At 37.4% G+C, this 20,345-nt stretch overlaps 1 protein-coding gene across 2 annotated transcripts in view; it reads right to left on the reverse strand.

The window, feature by feature from the left end:
• Positions 1 to 19,511, reverse strand: part of ADAMTS6 (ADAM metallopeptidase with thrombospondin type 1 motif 6) — a 187,089-nt gene extending 167,578 nt beyond the window's left edge. Inside the window, exons 1-6 of one of the 2 annotated variants that reach the window (XM_068423111.1) lie at positions 19,415 to 19,511; positions 18,261 to 18,625; positions 10,407 to 10,575; positions 3,280 to 3,494; positions 2,671 to 2,754; positions 2,025 to 2,170 (exon numbers count right to left, since the gene is read on the reverse strand). In XM_068423111.1, the coding sequence (XP_068279212.1) occupies positions 2,025 to 2,170; positions 2,671 to 2,754; positions 3,280 to 3,494; positions 10,407 to 10,575; positions 18,261 to 18,625; positions 19,415 to 19,511 (1,076 nt within the window). Of the gene's footprint in view, positions 1 to 2,024; positions 2,171 to 2,670; positions 2,755 to 3,279; positions 3,498 to 10,406; positions 10,576 to 18,260; positions 18,626 to 19,414 lie in introns of both variants that reach the window. The other variant, XM_068423110.1, reaches the window with a different exon arrangement.
• Between the last annotated feature and the right edge of the window lie 834 nt (positions 19,512 to 20,345).

Raw genomic sequence — 20,345 nt, forward strand, 5'->3', positions numbered from 1 at the left:
AGTAAAAGCATTCTACTGTAAAAGCACATATAACCCAACTTAAAAGTTCAGCAGTGCTTTATAAAGGAAGGTATTACTAGCCTGCAGATACTACACTGAGGCACTTTGTCAACTTAGTATAGGTGTATACTCAGAAGTGTAAACTTCTTAGAAGTAAACTCAGAAGTTATTAACTTTTATGCCCTTTTTTAAAAACAGCATACACAAGTCCTAAAGAAACTCTGCAGCATACTTACATAATTACTAAGCCCCCACAATGAAGAATAAAATAAGTCCTCAATATTTACTACTTCTTGCTGAAAAAAATTAATCTTCAACGGGTATTATTCATGTTCTCGGAAAACTTGCTCCATTTGCAGCTAAAGGCCTGCAAGTTAGCACCAACTTAAGCCTTCATCTGGAACACAGAACCGTTCATAACTATGCTGGGAACATCCTACCATAACAGGGAAGCCAGCACAGAATATACAGTAATAAAATGTATTAAAGCACAACAGGGAAAGAAAATAAACAACTGTGCTTTGCAGTGCCAGAATAACACTAACAAAACGTAAAGTTATTCAGCCGTAACAGTAAAAATACAGTGTTACCAACACAGCTTATACATACATATTGGGGAGCTTCAACTGACACAACCATACAACCTACGGATTACACCTTTTCACTCACTGCCTAAATTATACCAGTAAAAGCTTGATGTGTAGCACAGCTGTAAAGACATTTGACTTCACATGTGAGCACCCCTAGTGCAGGAATTACTTGTATGCAAAAAAATTGAGCATAAACTAAGGCCTCTGTGAAAAATCAAGATCTTAGAATGTAACTGTATTTTAGGTTTAATTTCATTCCATTTATTTTTAGACACTTTAAGATTATTTTTTTAAACTTCTTGGACTCTAACAGCTCTCTAAAGCACTCTGGCATTTTATGATTCTAATCATTACTTTGCAGTATTCATGACCACATGTAACAATTATATTTGAAATATGAATGCTAAAATAAATGTGATTCATTAACTTTTCTTTCCTCTAAAAAAACCCCTATTCCTTATACAGAACAAAACCAACAAAAACAACCCACCCCAACAGAACCCAGTCACTTTTACATCTTTTATGCAAAATTCCAGAAAAGATCCATTATTTTAATTACTAATTAAAAATTTTTCTGCAGCGAACACAATGATTCTACAAACAGGCCACATACAAAGCAGTACAGAATTTGTCCTCGAAAGCAAAAACTATAATAAAAAGGTCTTAATTCAAATTAGTGCTGCTGCACCTGCTCCTATTTAAACAAAATGGAAAACTACAAATAGTGTCCTTAAACAACGGGGAAACTGATCTCCTAATAAAGTACAGTTGCCTACTCGTAACTGCAAAGGACAAACAGGAGTACATTTGTCATCAGGACTGCAAGATTACAGTGCAAGCTTTATTGAATTTATCACAGTAACAGTGGAATAGAAGCATACAAATGCACACATATGCAGGCTTTGAAATCACCTATTAAAACTGTCACTTCTCATCTTAATTAAGCTTAATAAATCAAAACAGCTACAAAGCAGATTCTCACATTGCCTGAATCTGCAAGAACCTGTTTTTCAGCAGAAATACTATTGCAGTAGTTGAGGTTCTGGCTTGAAATTCTTCTAAAAAACATTATATATGATTAACAAAATATTTTCCTTACTGTTTTGTTCTCCATAATCTTACTAATTCTTTTCAGTTATAAAAGTATAAAAGGTTCAACAGGATCCACCTGTTCTACTTCAATACTTTGCATTGGCAATTATGAAGTAAAAATAACAGCAGAAGCAAGTAATTTGCAAATCTTACTTTTCCAAATTCTTAATCTATAGTTTAATAGTCTGATATATTTAAGACAAGCCATCTATTAGTTTTCCTCCTCTTATGATTACCTACTAATTATATTACTTTACAACTAGCCTATATATATATATGGTAAGAACAAGAAAGCTACACAGAAATAAAATAAAATAAACACAATACTTATAATGACCATACCTAGTAATAAGAACCGCATTATCATGGTGGGCAATCCCATTTTCTGGAATGGTGTTTCCATCACTTTGGTGGGAGAGAATGGATTTCTGCCACTTACAGAAGCTATCGAGGGACTTGTCTGCATGGTGGTTTATCTCCAAGTTTGGCTGCAATACAACATGCATACCAGAAATGTTCCAAACAAATTACTAGAGGTCAGTTGTTAAGCCTTTTGAAAACTAAAATGGGACTATAATTAGAAGCAGTGGTTTCTAGGAATAAACTCTTCTTGCCAAATTTTATCTCTGTAAAATCTGACCCGAACTTCCGCTGTGTATTACTGAAAAGGCATTCTTTCTGCTCCCACTTTAACAATGAATATGTCAATACAAAAAAAAAATGAGAATATCAAAATATAGATCTAAAAATAAAACTGACAACCCTGAAGGTGTATTAATATTCACCCGAAGTAAGAACAGGTATCTTTGAGATGGTACATGAGGAATATTCCTTTGAACTGTTTCATCTTGATTAAAGTAGTGGAAGATTAGAAGATAGGTTTTGTACACAGATGCAGCCATTTCAAGCAATAATTAAATGAAATCTATATTACACAATAACATAACCTGTATTTCAGGGATACAAAGCTTAGTGCAACAGCTCTTACCTGATCTTCAGTGAGGACAATTAAACGTGTCACTATAATATTCACAACGTTTCCTAGACTGGAATCACGATAAAGTTTGGCAACCTGACCTCCAGAAAATAAGAAAAGGCACAAAGTCAGACATGAAACACTACTTGTTTCCTAAATGGTTAAAAATTAACCTATTTTCTTGCTCAATGTAATTTCATAACGTTAATTATCATTATCACCTGAATAAGTTACTTTTGGACCAAAAAATGACCATTCAATAAAACAAACGTCTTGGGTCACACTTTTCAATCAAAACTGTTTACACCTTGTTTCATAATTCATCCAGCACAAGGAGCATTTATATGGTTGACTTAAACAGAATAGAACTGTATAATCTAAGTGTAATCCTATGAATCTAAAATTAAAGACAATTTAAAAGTGATCACAGCATACTTCTTGACAGAAACAGTACTGCATTTTTCCCCATGATGCTAACATTTGCCATATTTCAACTACTAATTCCTGCAAGGTGATACATATTGTAAAGCATTATTCATGCCAATAAATAAATACTTTACAGTTGCTTTATCGTTTCAGTACACACATATTGATATGAACACAGAGAGGGATGAAACTTACAATATTCATTACACTCAGAATGTAGTGTTCAATGTCTTTGCGGCCATGGTATCCCACCATCATTTTGTCTGCTACTACCAGCGTTTCCACAAATCGTTCAAGGCTTACTGATCTCTTCTGTCGACTATGACTACTTAACGTGTCATTGACTGGAAGTGAAGTTGGAAAAGCAGATGCATCACTCATCCACCAAGGTTTACTGCTTCTTGTGAGGTCTTCTAGGAACCAGAATAATTAAACACTTCAGAAGGGCGACTAGTAAAACTCATTCAAATGCAGCTGTTTTATGTTGAGATTACCATCTTCAAACTTCTAAAAAGAAGTCTTTCTTGAGGCAAAGAAAAATTAAATTTATTATCTAAGGGTTTTTTTAATTTTGAAATATCTTATGTAATGGAAAACCAACTTTGAGTTCTAATATTCTCAACTCTCCTTAAGTTGACCTAGGATAATAAATCATCAATCTTCTCTTAACAGATCTGATTCTGCACATCTATGTTAATACTAAAGAGTAGTTATAACTAACCACAAGCACACTGCAGAATTTTAAGGATAAGGACAAGACAGCTACAATATTTGCAAAAAACATACTGGAAACCAAAAATTCAAAATTAAGGTAAAAAGTAGGAGTTAAACACACTGATAAGGCACCAAAAAAAAGCTTTTTCCCTTCTGCGAAACTCTAATTATTAGGCAATTATGCTTACATGCCTAATAGTTGTTGGGCAAAAAAAATTAATTTTCTCTTCAGAAAGCTATCAGAGTATGTTTTATCTACCTCGTGAATTAACTGTAATGGGAAGTTTAAAATGGCCTGACATGGGATAATTGCTGTAGTTATTTTTAACACTAATTTTAATTCAAGTATATTGATTCTTGTACTTGTTTCACATAAATATATAGAAAAAATATTTCTGGCATGCAAGAGATTGATTATTAAGAATCCAAAGAACTGTAATTATCAGCAAAACAAACACTACAAACTTACTTTGAATTTGAATTCCTGTCCTCAGGACAAAATTGAATTTGCCCTTCCCTGCAAAACTGGCGGTTTTGTGTGTATTAAATAGCCCTTTTCCACAAAGGCCCACACAGATCTCAAACTTAAGTTTATCAAAGTCTATTGTTAGTCTGTTTTACCTAAGTAGAATTCCAAAATATCTATGGTATTCTTGCTAGTTATGGATGCACATAAGAACGTTAACAGTTAGATACATTTATAATTGTCTGCACAGGACTGCTAAGTGAGCAATTTCTGAGATGCATCCTTACCTCTACTAAAACAGGTTCAGCTAAGGATGAGTTGAGATAGGACCAGTACCTTCCGTGAAAAAGCAATGCTTTATGCAATTCAACCAAGCACACTATTTTCAAAGAGCAATAACTACACCACAAAGAATGTATGATGTTCAGGTCAAAACCAGGAGTACAAAGCTTCAGCATTCCCACTGTTGCAGTGTTTCATAATTTTTGAGGCCACAGTTCTTGCTTTAAAAGGTGCATATTTTAGAAAAGTCAAAAAATGAAAATAAACCTGGTAGTTGAAAAAATGTCAGTAACAAAATTGTCCTCATTCTGCAATGGGTATAATCCACTCTAGAAAACTGTAGCAAGTATTAAAAAAAAAAGCCTGTTGAGGATTCTGTAATGAATACTGAACTACTTCTTGTTTTTCATCTCTATTGTAGGAAATTCAAAGTTGCTTTAATTGTTCAAAGATTGTCATCTCACTTAAGCAGTGATTTAGGAATGTCTGGAATTTTTTCTGACAGCTTCTGTACTAAAATTTTTTTAAATCCACACTTCATTTTCAAATAGCAAATGGTGACGTTTGAGAGTTTCTGATGCTCTTAGAGTGCTAGAAGTACTTTAGAAATGCATTACTGCTTCCACAGTCATTCATAATTTTTCACTCAAAGATACAAATCTATTCTGAATATTTGAAAACTGATGAGCTCATGGAGAAAACTTTCAGAAAAAAAAAATATTATTTCGGACTCATCTTGATAACGTCTTTCAAACAAAGGTCTCAAAAGACTTCACAAAAACAAACACTTCTCTTCTTATCAGATGAGAAGCTTAGGCTTCAGCTGATCTCAAAGTAATGGAAAAGCTGTAAACAATCCTGAGTACTAAGGCTCACACTCCAGGATCTATCAATGCTTATGCTGTTTTATTTTAAAAACACTAAATAATGCTGACTGAATTTTCTTTAAAAAGCTGAAACATGTCAATAAAAGTTTGCAATATATTTAACGAAAATAGTTCTGTGGCAAATTATGTCATTTTTTCACCATATTCCTAGATAAAGGAAAAAATTAAACTTCATTAACATCGAACAGAGCTATCAGGAAGTAAAAAAAAAAACAAAAATCGAAATTAAAAAAAACACAGAAAAACACTGTAATTGACCCCAAATTAACGATTACAAAAGCAGGGAATTAGGTTTTAAATTGCAACTGAAAAGAAATCCAAACATGTGTAGACATGGAGTTCACAACTATGGTACCCAAGTTTTCCTAAGTCAGTCCTCTAAAGATGTTAGGTGGGGGTGAAAGTGGAGAGAGAGGAGGGAACACGAACACAAATAGAAAAAGATTTCAAAACGCAATAGTAAGCTACTTATGTAAAATGCAACTGTGAGAACATTTTAAAGTGAAGCATTACGTGCTGCCTTTTTCTTACTATTTTAACATCATCATTTAATGTATATACAAGCATTTTTTCATTTTAGAGTACACTGACTGTAAAGTCTGGCATGAGTAAAACCACTACATAAGGCAGCACATAATAGAGCCATCCCTAAATAATCTGCCACTCTGCAGCTTTCATATGTCAACTTTTGTTGTTTCTCAATCGTACTCAAACACAGCATTCTGCAAGATAACCCAGTGGGCTCAAATCCCATTGAAGCAATGGGAATTTGACAGTCAGCTTCTTACCAAGGCCTTAATGATTTCAGCTATATTTAATAAAACATAGTTAACTTGGTAACTATACACACATGAAATAGCCATTTAACATTTTTTATTTTTTAAACATTCTTATGTCTAACTGCTTAAAATCTAATTTAGGTTATGAAAATGTGTTCTTATCTGAATCTCCCTGCCTCTTCTGTTCTTTGCTTATATTAGCCACCATAATTCTCCCACCTGCTATGAAGTAGTCCATGACTTGTTCATCCCAACCAATTCTGATCATCCTTTCACCAAATTCCCCACCTCACTTTCTGTCAATTATTGCAACTTTTCTCAGAAAGGTCTGAAATAATACTCCCCTTGTCTCTATCAACACTTCAAAATCCTGACCATTTTCCTGATACAGAACAGGTACAAGACAAATTTAGGTCTAGATTACAGTAGGGTAAACTTGCCAGACTGTGAACAGTGGCACAGCTACACAAGCAGATTCCTCCCAGTATATTATACTGGCAAAACTGTTCTGAAGGTAAAGCTAAAATCAGTTTCCAGACAAAATAAATGATATACTGCCAAAAGGTAGCTACAGGTTTGTTACAACTACATTTTAAAACACAAAATCGGACTGCTCAAAACTGCCAAAACCAATCAAATGCCCCAAAGACTTATTCTATTAGCAAAACAAGTTATTACTATAAACCTGGTCCTAGGGTCTGAAAGCTGTGAAACTGAAAATTAACATTTGATTTTACTTTTTACATATTCTGCAGATGCTTTCAATGCCATGTCACTTTAGGATAAAGCCACAACAGTGCTCAGAAAATGAGTTTAAAAGGTTTTGGTACCCATGAGGAGAACATTAAAATAGCACATCATCTGGAAAAGCAAGACCTAGTAGTTTTGGGGGAGAGTAAATATTTTCAGAAATTTTCACAGACTTGAAGTAGTATACAGAACCACAGGAAAAGGAGAAATTGAGATGAATAAGCATGATAATAAATAGTCTCTGGCTTGTAAAAAGTAGTGCTTCAGTATTTCAATAATCAAGGACTTCAGGCTGTGACAGATATGAAAGCTCAGGAAATGCACAGGAGCTTCCAAGAACAAAGGCAGCATCAAATATGCAAAGGAATAAATGCTAAAGATTATTACATGTTTCATGAAAAATGTATGCAAGACGCATATCTCTGATCAACCTGTGATCCATATGACAGATACCGCCAGAACGACCGAATGCAACCTGACCAAACTAGCTTCCACTGCTTCATCCTCACTTGAAGAAGACTGACTTCCTAAGCATTAGTCTAGAAGATAACATCTGACAGAGGCAAATATCCTTTCTTTTTCTAGGGATACAATAATGGTAAAAACTGCATCATCCTACATTTCAGAATCACAGAATCACCAGGTTGGAAGAGACCTCTGGGGTCACCGAGTCCAACCATTGCCCTGACACCACCATGTCAACTAGACCATGGCACTAAGAGCCATGTCCAGTCTTTGCTTAATCCAGAGATGGCGACTCCACCACCTCCCTGGGCAGCCCCTTCCAATGTCTAATAACCCTTTCTGAGAGGAAATGCTTCCTAATGTCCAACCTGAACCTCCCCTGGCAAAGCCTGAGGCTATGTCCTCTTGTCCTATCGCTAGTTGCCTGGGAGAAGAGGCCGACTCCCACTTCACTACAACCTCCCTTCAGGTGACGGCAAGAAGGTCACCTCGGAGCCTCCTCTTCTCCAGGCTAAACAACCCCAGCTCCCTCAGACGCTCCTCATAGGTCATACCCTCCAGACCCTTCACCAGCTTGGTCGCCCTCCTCTGGACTCACTCCAGCACCTCAACATCTTTCTTGAAGTGCAGGGCCCAGAACTAGACACAGTATTCAAGATGCGGCCTCACCAGTGCCAAGTACAGAGGGACGATCACTTCCCTAGACTGGCTGGCTACATTATTCTTAATAGAGGCCAGGATGCCATTGGCCTTCTTGGCCACCTGGGCACACTGCTGGCTCATGTTTAGCCGGCTGTCGATCAGCACCCTCAGGTCTCTTTCCATCGGGCCGCTTTCTAACCACTCTTCCCCCAGCCTGTAGCGCTGCATGGGGTTGTTGTGGCCAAAGTGTAAGACCCAGCACTTGTTCTGGAACCTCATGCCATTGGTCTCGGCCCATCTATCTAACCTGTCCAGATCCCTCTGTAGGGCCTTCCTACCCTCCAGCAGATCGACACTCCCACCCAGCTTGGTGTCATCTGCAAATTTACTGAGGGTGCACTCAATCCCTATGTCTAGATCATCTATAAAGATATTGAACAGCACCGGCCCCAGAACCGAGCCCTGGGGAACACCGCTAGTGACCGGCCACCAGCAAAGTCCACTTTGCCCCATTCACCACCACTCTCTGGGCTCGGCCAGCCAGCCAGTTTTTAACCCATTTAAGAGTCCACACATCCAAGCCCCGGGCAGCCAGTTTGTCTAGGAGGATGCTGTGGGAGACAGTGTCGAATGCCTTACTGAAGTCTAGATAGACTACATCCACAGCCCTGCCCTCATCTACTAAGCGGGTCACTTGGTCATAGAAGGAGACCAGGTTGGTCAGACAGGACCTGCCTTTCATGAATCCATGTTGGCTGGCCCCGATGCCCCGATTGTCCTGCATGTGCCATGTCCTTGCCTGGCACCGAGGTCAGGCTGACAGGCCTATAGTTCCCTGGATTATCTTTCCGGCCCTTCTTGTAGATGGGCGTTACATTTGCTAATTTCCAGTCAGCTGGAACTTCTCCAGTTAACCAGGACTGCCAGTAGATAATAGAGAGTGCTTTGGCAAGTTCATTTGCCAGTTCCTTCATTGCTCTGGGGTGAATCCCATCTGGGCCCATAGCCTTGTGGGTGTCCATTTGGCACAGCAGGTCACTAACCATCTCCTCCTGGATTAGGGGGGGTTCACACAGCCCCCCATCCCTAACTTCAGGCTCTGGGGGCCAAGTCTCCTGAGGACAATCCTTCCACTTATTTCAAGAGGCTCAAGAGACAGCTTTCCCTACAAAATGAACATACATTATTATTCTTATTTTACAATCAGTTAGCAGGCAGTAATAGTTAGGAGACTTGTTTTGCAATATTAGAAGCACGTAGATGGAACAACGCTTCTGAACGAAAACAGAAGTGACACACATGAAGTCTGACATTCCCTAAACACAGTTAACTGAAACACTCAGGAAAAACTGTCTCCCAAGCATGGGCCTTTGTAGACAATCTGTATTCTAAGTTTAGTCAGCTAGTGCCGGTAAAAGTTCCAACCTCCAAAAGAAGCTGAAACAAGTTACATGAATGAACAGTGATATTCTTTTAAGATTAGTATTTGCCAGCCTGCCCTGTGCACTGACTCTCATGGAATACGACTGCTCAGGACTGAACTTTTAAGAACAACCTATTTCTGAGTTATAAACAAATGACAAGGTTAGATCATTTTTCTATGATGTAAAAAACCTATTCTTTTAGTGCTCTAAAATAACTTGTCAGATTTACTCCATGCTGTCTTCAAAAAGGTAGTTCTCAGCTTCAGTTTAAGTGGGTGAAAATCATGTCAAAGGGTACTTGAAAAGTGTATTTGTGGAAGTTAAAACTGCTTTATAATGAAAATATCTCTCAATCAAAACTATATAATCCTTCCCATAAGTCACCTGTAAATCACATATTCGACTATTATGGAATAATGTTAACCCACTGAACCAAAAGCCAGTACCAAAACATCATAAACCTCCATGAATGAGGAAGATGTGGACGCCAGTTCCAAATGTATTACTTATCATAATGCTAACACATTTATTGCATGTCAAGTCTCCTCAAACAAGACGGAACACTTACTAAACATTGAGCTGTAGTACTTAGTCACTCAATCACGCTTTTCAGTTGGGGAACGTAGTACGTTTATAGCACATTTTGAGCAAGCCTGTCCTCATTACTACCACTGTACACAACACAGGCATAAAAGACTTACTCCCAGTGCCTCAGTTTTTGAAAGACACTATACTCTCGATCTGCATCTGAAAAAAAACCAAAACTACTTTCCAACAGGGCACACTGTATCACCCAAAAGGAGGATTTCTGTTGCTACATTCTCCACTGTGTCTTGTATGTGAACCAAGCAAGATTTTAAAATACATTTGAAGCTGTATTTTTTCAAAAGGAATGACACTCATACTCATTTACCTGAGACTCCACAGTGACTGTGATCATAAAGATGTTGTTGGTGCATGATAGATTTTTTGTATATAACATGAGGATGACCATTCTCATAATTAAAGTTACCAGAATCTTCTGTTATGTTCCTTAAAGGCTCAATAAAATACTCTTCATCTTCTGTAGCAATGACTCCATGCTTAAAGAAGAAAATAAGAAAATAAAAACTTGCAAACGACAACATAAAACTGCTATGAAAAAGCTTAACTTTAAAAAAACATTTGACTATCATCTATCTCTGTGAAGATATCCACAACTATAAGCCAACACAGAAAACAATGCATGAGCCAGCTCTCCTTCACTGATTTTAGTGGGAGCATGAGTAAGTGCCTATAAGCAACACAACGAGAGAAGAATAAAAATATCATTGCCCTTTTTCTGGAGTTCTTTCCCATAATTTTTGACGGATGTGGTAGAAAGCAACAGATATCCTCAGTATATGACAAATAATCTCTTCACAGAGATGTTCCAAAACTACATGATTCATATCCATTAAAAGTGGCGCCAAGCCAAAATGGCCTTGCTCAAATGGTGAGACTAATATCCCTCTATGATACCATACCAGTAGATGCTTAAAGCCACATACTGCATCAAAGAAAAACAGCATGAAGGATTTATTTTAGAAGAAACATTCAGGGAAACCATTCAGCATTTTACATCCAGATGCTTAATTCCAAAACTCAGCTAGTTATTAAAATCAAATTATTAATATTAACTTAGGATACACTATCTACAAAGTATGTATTCCTTAAAAGGAATTGCCACAAATCTGGCAAATTCCAGTTGTTGCAAACTGTGCACTAGACCTCACTCTCGGTAACAAATGAACATTTTTTTCCTCATACTGCAGTGCAGAATAGTAGATACTCTATTCTCATAACTTTCACACTGGTGAACTCAGCTTCTTCCAAACAGGAAGTGGTTTATGGAAGAAAGGGGAGATCTCAGGCCAACTATGCAATTTCCTGAACCTTCAGCAATTAAAACTGAACTTTAGCAGAAAATGCAGTTTTGAGATCCTTTTGGATATAGAAATATTAGGGAATAAGCCCTGACAGACTCCTACACCTGTATTTGCTAAATAAAAAATTCTGGTATCTGTATCTAGAAAATTATGAATATATGAACTTTCTACACCAGCAGAAAGAGCTACTCATTGCATAGGAGACTGGAAGCGGGAGATTCTGCATTCATGTCCTGATTGATGAATCACAAATTTCTACCACACCTTTGATCTGTAAAGCAAGTATTGTGCATGAACCTATTTTTAAAGGGGTAATTTTTTTCCTCTGATGAGACCTCTATGATCAGCCATAAGACCACTTGCTCCGTATCTGCTCTAAATATCCTAAAACTGTTTCTAAGAACAGGGCTTGCCATTGTACTCTTGGTCAAAGCTCTCATCCTGCTGCCATTTTGTACATCAGATGCCTGCTGTTCTTCACTCCTGGAATAACCGGATTTCAGTAACAACATAAAACTTACAAAATAAAAAATTCTGTGTAACACATCAGAAAGAACAGTGTTTTCCAAATACAACCCTGTTATAAATTTTGAAAATACATGTATGAACACACCACAGCTTTCAATTACACATTCCTTACACAGTGACTGTAACAGTAAGTGTTCCTCTTCAGTGGTATTTTTCATTATGAACTCAATTATTTACTCAAAAAGGTAACGTCAGGATCTATATTCACCTGGAAGATGCTGGTATCAAATTCCTCTCACAATGTCCTCTTGTCACTCGCTGTCTAAGATTTTACACAAAAATAAATCATTTACTGGTACACTGCTGCTTAAATAGTATTGAAAATATAAACCAAATTGTAACTAGGTTTGCCAGATGTGCAGAAAGAACCTTGACACTCTGGACTGCATCCAGTCTGAACGTCAGACATCTGGGTTTAAGAGAATCCTGAGCCATTATAAGCTCTGGTATTATGTTCCCACAGGAAGAGTCCTGCAGAGTCGTTCTGGCCAACACCACCAGGCTCTCCACTTCATGCCAAGCCTGAGGAGACAAGAGGTACCATCCAACCTGTGCCTCTTGTCTCTGCAACAGAGCGGGTCTTAACCTAAATCCGATCACTCCACAGCATACATCCTTCGTGTCTGTACTCAAGTTCAGCCAGGTTAACAAGTCTAAACATGAATGAAACATTTATATCAGATACTGAAACTGACAGTTTTAAGCAGTGAGATGACCTCAGTGCGAGTGAGTCAATTTAGATGCCATAAACAACACTTAATTGCAGCATTAATTCTCTATACAAGTTGCATATTCGCAGCAGCAAACAGACAAAAACTATTATGAATGTCTGCGAACTATTATCACAGTTCCTTCAGGTACCAGCAATGAAAAAGGTTAGGAGTGTATCACTAATTTTCCCTATGCCTAGTTGACACCTGATCTCATCTGCTCAAACACTATGGTGGTTTAAGAAAAGAGAGATTTTAATAACATTTAGATGAGGAACTACAAATACATTTTAACTTACATCTACCACCAGGTAGTCAGAACATGTATGTGGTCAGTTGCTGCAGCTAGCCAAGTGATTCAATAAACACCGGAAACATACTTCCCCTGCATATGCCCTTCACATAAGCCTGGCATATGTATACCATTTCAAACCCAACACATTAATTTTGCTTTCAAACAAAACTGTTCTTCCAATATTAAACTGATGTAAGTGGTATTGTTGAATCGCAGTGACCAATTTTTAAGAAGTACTCTGAATTCTGTACATAAAAAGCACCTATGTCAGTGACAACCAGCATTTATTCTGAGTTTAGAAAATTCATGTGGCTAGAGATACTTCCATTGTATATGCATTCAGCAATGCTTGATTAGTAAATAGTGGGAATTATGCTATTATATCCAAACCAACGTTCCAAATCTGTTTTTTTGTCTTATAATCTACTATTTAAGCAAAACACAATCTCAGTTGAAAAAGGAGATTAAAATAATGCCATTTTAAAGCATTAAAATGAATTAATTTTTTTTTGGTTTTGCTACTGTATTTGAACAGTTTGTAAATTAAACTTCTGCTCCAAAGCATAAGAAATATCATTAAGACATAAGAATGACCAGTAAAAAGTTTTGACAAAACACCATGAATTTAAGAAACAAGCTGAATGCCCCCAGTAGGTTACTACAAGCAACATTCCCAAGATTATTATCTAAAACAGATTGTTTGAGGTCCTGTGTTATCCAATCCCACAACAGATTGCCAACTCCTGCTAACACATATAAGGTCTGGATCCAGCAGTCTGACATGCTCAGACAAATCTGTGAATCCACATGGAGTTCCCCTGAATTTCTGAAAAGGAATCTTTTTCTGACAGGCTGTCCAGCTAGGGCCTTAACCTCCTTCAGATGGGGGATGTTCATCAGTTGCAGAAGCAATCTGAATTATGGAGGACAAGTAAGTGCACACATTTCCCACACAGTACTACTGTTTTACAATTTCTCCATGCCTTGAACCTTTCTAGACTTTATGCTTTATCCATTTTTAGTACAAAGTGGTTGTAACGGAAAGTTCTGAAAAAGTGTCAGTGTTGTTCAGTATGTCTACAGCTGGTTATACACTTCAGTACAGTTTTACATAAGACTGAGGAAAAGGATTGCATTAGCTTACTGTGTTCTTAAAGACAAAAAAAATAGTGATCTGGCCTGAGACAGTACATCATGGAATCTAACAAGACAACTTAAAACTAGAACAGGGACAGCTTACATATAGTTTTCTAAATACTAAGTCTATACTGCAAATACATATTAGTACCAAAGAGAATTCCAAAGACACTAATCTAGAACAGTAAATCCTTTTCAGTATGATTTCTGTTCTTTATAAATTATTTGATAAATTAGACATTATTTTACATACAATTCAAAAATACCATACTAAATGCAATTTGTAATCGATAAACGTAGATACTTTATGGTAGAATCAGCTTTCAAACAACCTATTTAAGAAAAATACGAGTAATTTATACATATATGAATTTAGGAATACATGAAACAAACATGAATTTAGGAGTACCTGAAACAAACATGAAGTCTTCCAGCAAAATAATTCCTCCTTTAATCAAGTAAGGTCATGCTTTTAGCCACAGCCTACTTCTTGTGCTTGCTTTATCATTTCTGTTTGGATGGAGACAACTGTGCTACCCAGCACACATGTTACTCAATGCATGGAACTTTACATGCCGTGGAAATACTTGGCCTTTTACATTAAACATTTCCTTGGAACCATAATAGCCTCAAAATGTGATTTAACCTCTCATTCACTTTCTTAATAATGATCACTTTCTACAAATTTTAAAGTATTTCCCACTACTGGGCTTTTCAGCTCAGAATGAGAAAATCCACTACTGTGGAAAACTTGTTTGAGCACTCAGTTAAGAGCTCTTACATCTGGAAGAGGACAGAGGTGGGTCAGAATGCAAAAAGTTTGGTTTCTGCTCTATTCCACTACTACAAGCTCCAAAACTTTTCTTCTTTAAGACTTGCTCCCCTCAGAATTAGACAAACTTCTTTCCTTTGAGGTGAAGTTCTCTCTCCAGCCAGTCTACCACTGTTTCTCCTCTTCTTTCCTTCAGCATGACATACTCAGCTTAGGCAATGCCTCAGCCTTATTGCTTTGCACCCAACACTCAAAGGCCCCAAAATGCTGCTCATCGCAGGCTCTTTCATGAGAAGGCCAAACCTGCAATCCGTCCACAAGTGTAACATCCAATAAAGTAAATACAAGTTTGGAAGCCAGCAAGCCTGCCGGACAAGACCTTCAATTTCCTCACATAACTGCTCTCTGGATTATAGAGCTTTCCTCATAACTTCAGACAATTTATAGCATAAACAGGGCCCAGCAGATGGAAACTGCTGGAATGAAACTTCAGTAAGTAGCAGCCTGTAATTCTGGGGCACTTGGTAATGAGAAATATAGAGGGAGAAGCTGAAACAGGAAAGAGTGACAGGGAAGTGCACTGACTGCTTGTCACTTTTATTATAATGAAACTGAGAGAAAGCCCTCCTCGCATTAGAACTCATCTACGATACTACAAGTGTTCTTCAAAGTCATACAACTTATTTAGACCGTGCTCTCACCTGACGACCCTGGATAACTAAATAGAATAACTCAAAACATTCACTAAGGGGAAGAAATTTTACTCATTTCACAATATCAAGGCCTAACAGGACAACTAGAATAAATGGAATGCTTAAATTTTGCTTGTGAGCAACACTCTCTATTGAAGATTACTACTTGGTTTAGAGTTAAACTTAAAATTATTTGCTTTGAGACAGATGTAATCAAGGACTATGCAGAATGTGACTGGCAGTCTCTTACACACCAACAATCAGACTGGAAAATACCACGAATGCCTTAAGCACAATATATTCGGAACTACCACTAATTCTAAAGCAAGTAATACTGTCTTCAATATTCACTGCCAATTGCTTTATGAAACATGTTCTAACCAGCAGCTGTATAACAAAATATTCACCAGTAAGAATCATCGTTTAAAAATAACTCTGTGATGGATTTATCTGAATAGAGTGGTAACTCCCATACTCTGTGCTCCAGAAGGCCCTGCCAACGCTGGATGGCAGTAAAGTTTCTATAAGGTAGACAATGATTCTGAGTCGAGCCTACCACCGCACCGCTCTGCAGGATTCCTGCCTTTCTGAGAAAGAGCCTTGTGTCACCCCCAATGCTGCTTCTGGAGCATGACAGCAGCCTCACATGCTTGTGGCTAGGCCTTTCTAGAAGACGCAATTGACACCTGACACTCGGAGTCCCAAGTCAGAGACGTGACCATGAAGAACTCGAGAGTGCCAGTCGTGGTGTGCCCAGAGACTGGATTAAGGCTGCGTTAATACCTGGAAGAAATACATGAGACAACAACTAAAAGCACCAAAGATGATGATTTAACTGGGAAGCACTCCAGTTAACTTAAAACACTATGTTAATGTACTGACACCTAGAACCACAGAACAACTAGAACCACAGAACAACTGGCGGCTTCACTCTAGCAAAACAGCACGGCTGAGGGCAGGGGAGAAACGCAGAAATGGGAATGCTAAATGTCACCTCAGGATGCGAGGCAGAGAAGCAAAGAAAAAATCCTGCTTCACGATGACACCTTCCATGCCAATAAATCCTTTGAAGAAAAGAAGTGCCATGAGGAGTGAGAGATAGGGAAATCTGATAGGAAAACATCATTGACTTTTTCCTACTTCATCCCACTCTTGTTCTCCTAACAAGAAGGAAAACAAGAGTCAGCTAAGGCAAGAGGAGGCATTCTTGGCTTACTCCCTGGCCAAGGTCAGAGAGGAACTGAAATGCAAGCACCATCACACTGACTGCAAGCTCCACAGGGGCCAACCAGTCTCCACCTCAGCCAGCAGAAATTCTGGAGATAAAGAGGCGTGCAGCCTTTTTTAAAGAATTAAGTCCAGAAAACTCTCAAAAGCAAGACAACTGAGTATATTAATTTAAGAGTTTAAGTAACTGCGACAAAAAAGTTATTTTACGGGAACTGCAAAACCAAAGTGAAAGTTGTACTGAATTCAGACCTATCCGCTACAAGTCTACATTAACCAAACCATGATACCACACTCAATGGAACACCATTTTAACTGCACTTGTTTGAAAGTGTTCATTTAGCCCTGGAAGTCTCCATTAAGTTCTTTTTCCTCAAGAGTACTCCAAAATGTTAACCTAGGTTGTATCAGGGATATCACAAGTAGCTGGGGTGTAATGCAATCTACCTAGGTCTGAAGCAGAGGGCTTTTGTTTTTAAATAACATCCCAAGACATATTATTCAATAGCACTTCCAAGGATAAACAGGAATTAGTTTAGCAAGTCTGTGTAATCTTTTTGTTTTCCTTAGCAATTAGTTAGATCTGTCTATTCCTAACAAGAACATTGACCAGTGTTCTACTATAATTAAAACCAGAATGAATAACCATAATCCATACATATATTCTTTAGTACTAGAGAAATTACTGGCTCTTGATTTAGTATTTCCTAGTCATGCCCTTCTATTTCAGTATTTTGTTACTCAGTGGTCTGGTTTTTAACTTTTTGTGTTTGTTTTCTAATTTCTGTTGGGAATTAAAGCTTTTTCCTGCGCAAGCACTACTGTCATGTGATCAAGAGATCAACAGTAAAAGAAAAGATGAGAATAAAACAGACAAGAATTTCTAATCCTACTTTTAAATGCAACTGTTTACAATTTGTAAACAAAATATTTCTAAAAAGAAGGTAAATAATTACTTTCTGATGCTGGTACTTGCAAAGGATCTACTTTCCCCATCACTCTTTGAATTTATAGCAATGATGACTTCTACACCAATCAATTCCTCTCCTCTGTTACTTGCTCAAAGTTTCTAAACCCAGATTCTCAAAGACAACAAGTAGGTGTTCAGTTTAATCAATGTCTCTCTGGAGAGATTCAGCATCCTAAAGGATCCACTGTTTCCTCCTCCTTGCACCTTGAGCTTGCAACATTTTTATAACCTGGAAGGATCTCAGCACAGACCTAATCTTGCAGCCCTAGTGCAGACACTTTAAACACTGAAAATGTTGCCCGCTAAAGGACTACAGAATTGGGTCTTAGTACGTACAATTAAGCTTGAAAAACTGATGACTACTTTTCCCCAGGACCCAGATCAGGTTTTTAGGGGTTTCCCGCACCTTCCTGTCTGCTTGCTTCATGCAGGGACTCAAAAAACTGAAAGATATGCCAATTAAGTTCTTCTTCTGTAATTTATAAGGGACAAGCACACTATTATACTAGAACATGTAACGTGCACTTACCAGACCGTTGCAGTTGCTTAAGGCCACTTTAGTTGTACTGTGTTGGTCTTGCAAATATCCTGTGTAATGACAGTGGTCTAAAAAATTATGCTTCCATTGCGGTCCATCTTTCCCCCAGTATTCTACTGTAAAATGTCTGGACACCAAATCTGTGTTGAGAGTCAGGTTTAAATGAAAGTGCTTGCCATAGGCAGAAAGTTTAAAAAATAATTTAGATGCTGCCAGTTCTTGGTCATAAGAGTCTGTGCTCCTCCTCCTTCTTGAGGGTTTAGCATTTTTCACAGTAAAGCTGAGGAAGGCTCCATTTTGATCAACCCTTATTGGGATTGTTAGTTGGTAGTGTTCAAGGTAAGACAGGAATTCCTCTTTGTAATCACAAGGTAAGACAGTCCAGGGAGTGGGCATAGAAGAGAAGAAAATATAACAGGAAACAACAAGTAGTAGCATAAACAAACCATACTTGGCTAAATTTCATCACCCTCATGAGTAAAAGTCATTTTCAGGTAAAGACAGTAGCGTTTTACTAAATAAAACAAAACGTTCTTTTCTTTCTTTTTAAGTCAAAAATAATGTGTTCAGTTTCCTATTAATTTGATGTTACTGGAAATGCAAAAGTTTTTAACTATGTATGTTTTCCTATTTACCCAAAATATGTAAATATTTGGGGCTAAATTCTAACCTAAGAAGGGCACATTCTTCCTAGTGATACCATTCCAAGACAGAAACTATTAGATCCACCTGCAAGAATAAAAACAGTAGTAATGAAAAGTATTATATTGTAAAAACATGTAAACAGCTCTTCATTTAATTAAAAACCTAAATGTTAATGGATCAAAGTAAGATTAGATGCTTACTTCCTAGTCTAAAAACATGTTAACGTTGTTATGGCAAGTCTCTACACTATTATCCAGTACAATATTTTACTAGATCTAATTTGCAAGTCTTTCCTACAGTTAAAACTAGACAGAAAGAAATTAAAACAAAAAAATTAATCAGATTTGCTGCATTCAAACTTTCATGACAATGAATCACGATAAAACTAAGAGCAGAGCCCATATGATCTCATGAATTATATAAATGTGGTTTAGAAAATACTACCCAAATGGAATGCAAAAACGGATGCTTCTTTTCAGCTACAAATGTTGGACCCCTACCTTGAGAACTATATGAAAGCCTGCTGTCACTGTGAAACTCCGATGAAACCATGACTAGGCTCAAAATCCATGTCCACGTCTTCCAAAAAATTTCCATAATTTAGAAAAACAGAAAGGTCTTTTTTTTTCTCCTTGGAGAGCTACCTGTGTGCTATAGAGTTATCCCCACTGCAGAATCGCACCATAACAGGTATATTTATTTACACTACTTCCAAATTAACTATTGGATGTTCCACTTTTTGACAGGTATTCTTTTCCAACAACCTGTACTTTCTTCTATATCTGCAGTCATTTTCTCAATTCAAAATCAGTATTTGTAAGATTCCTTAAGATATCAGTAAGATGTTAGACTGGATAGTTACTGAACTTGCTCCATTTGTTTTCCTGAAAAACAAAAGAAAACAAGTCAACGAAAATTCTTTCTACTAAAACAGATCTATACTGCAAAACACCAAGCCATCATAGTGAACTACGTAATCTAAAATTTTGAAATAATATTCAACCATTATCACTTCTACGGTCCAAGCTCACAATCTTACAAAAACCATAAATTACCATTAACCGTGAACAAGAGATCCATACAGCTTAAGATGCACATATTGACTTTATGTTAAATAGGCATAAGGATTCATAAAATTAAGGTTTCTTGTTGCTCAAATGCAGTGTTCAGACCTGTTCCAGCTATAATCAATGCTATACGCACTCATTGATTTCAGCAGTGACTAACTAGACCCAATACACTGACAGACAAAGGAAGAACCTGGGAAAGAATCCAGAGTACAGTTATCTGATCTTTCTGCAGCATGTATTTTGTTATTACTTGGGCCTGGGTTCTGCTTATGCAGGCAGAATTCTCATTCACTTAAATGGGAATGTTGCACGTTCTAATACCAAAGAACAAATATCAGTATTTGAAGCTGTTCGTCATACA

This window comes from Nyctibius grandis, chromosome Z, assembly GCF_013368605.1.
Source record: "Nyctibius grandis isolate bNycGra1 chromosome Z, bNycGra1.pri, whole genome shotgun sequence".
Taxonomy (NCBI): domain Eukaryota; kingdom Metazoa; phylum Chordata; class Aves; order Nyctibiiformes; family Nyctibiidae; genus Nyctibius; species Nyctibius grandis.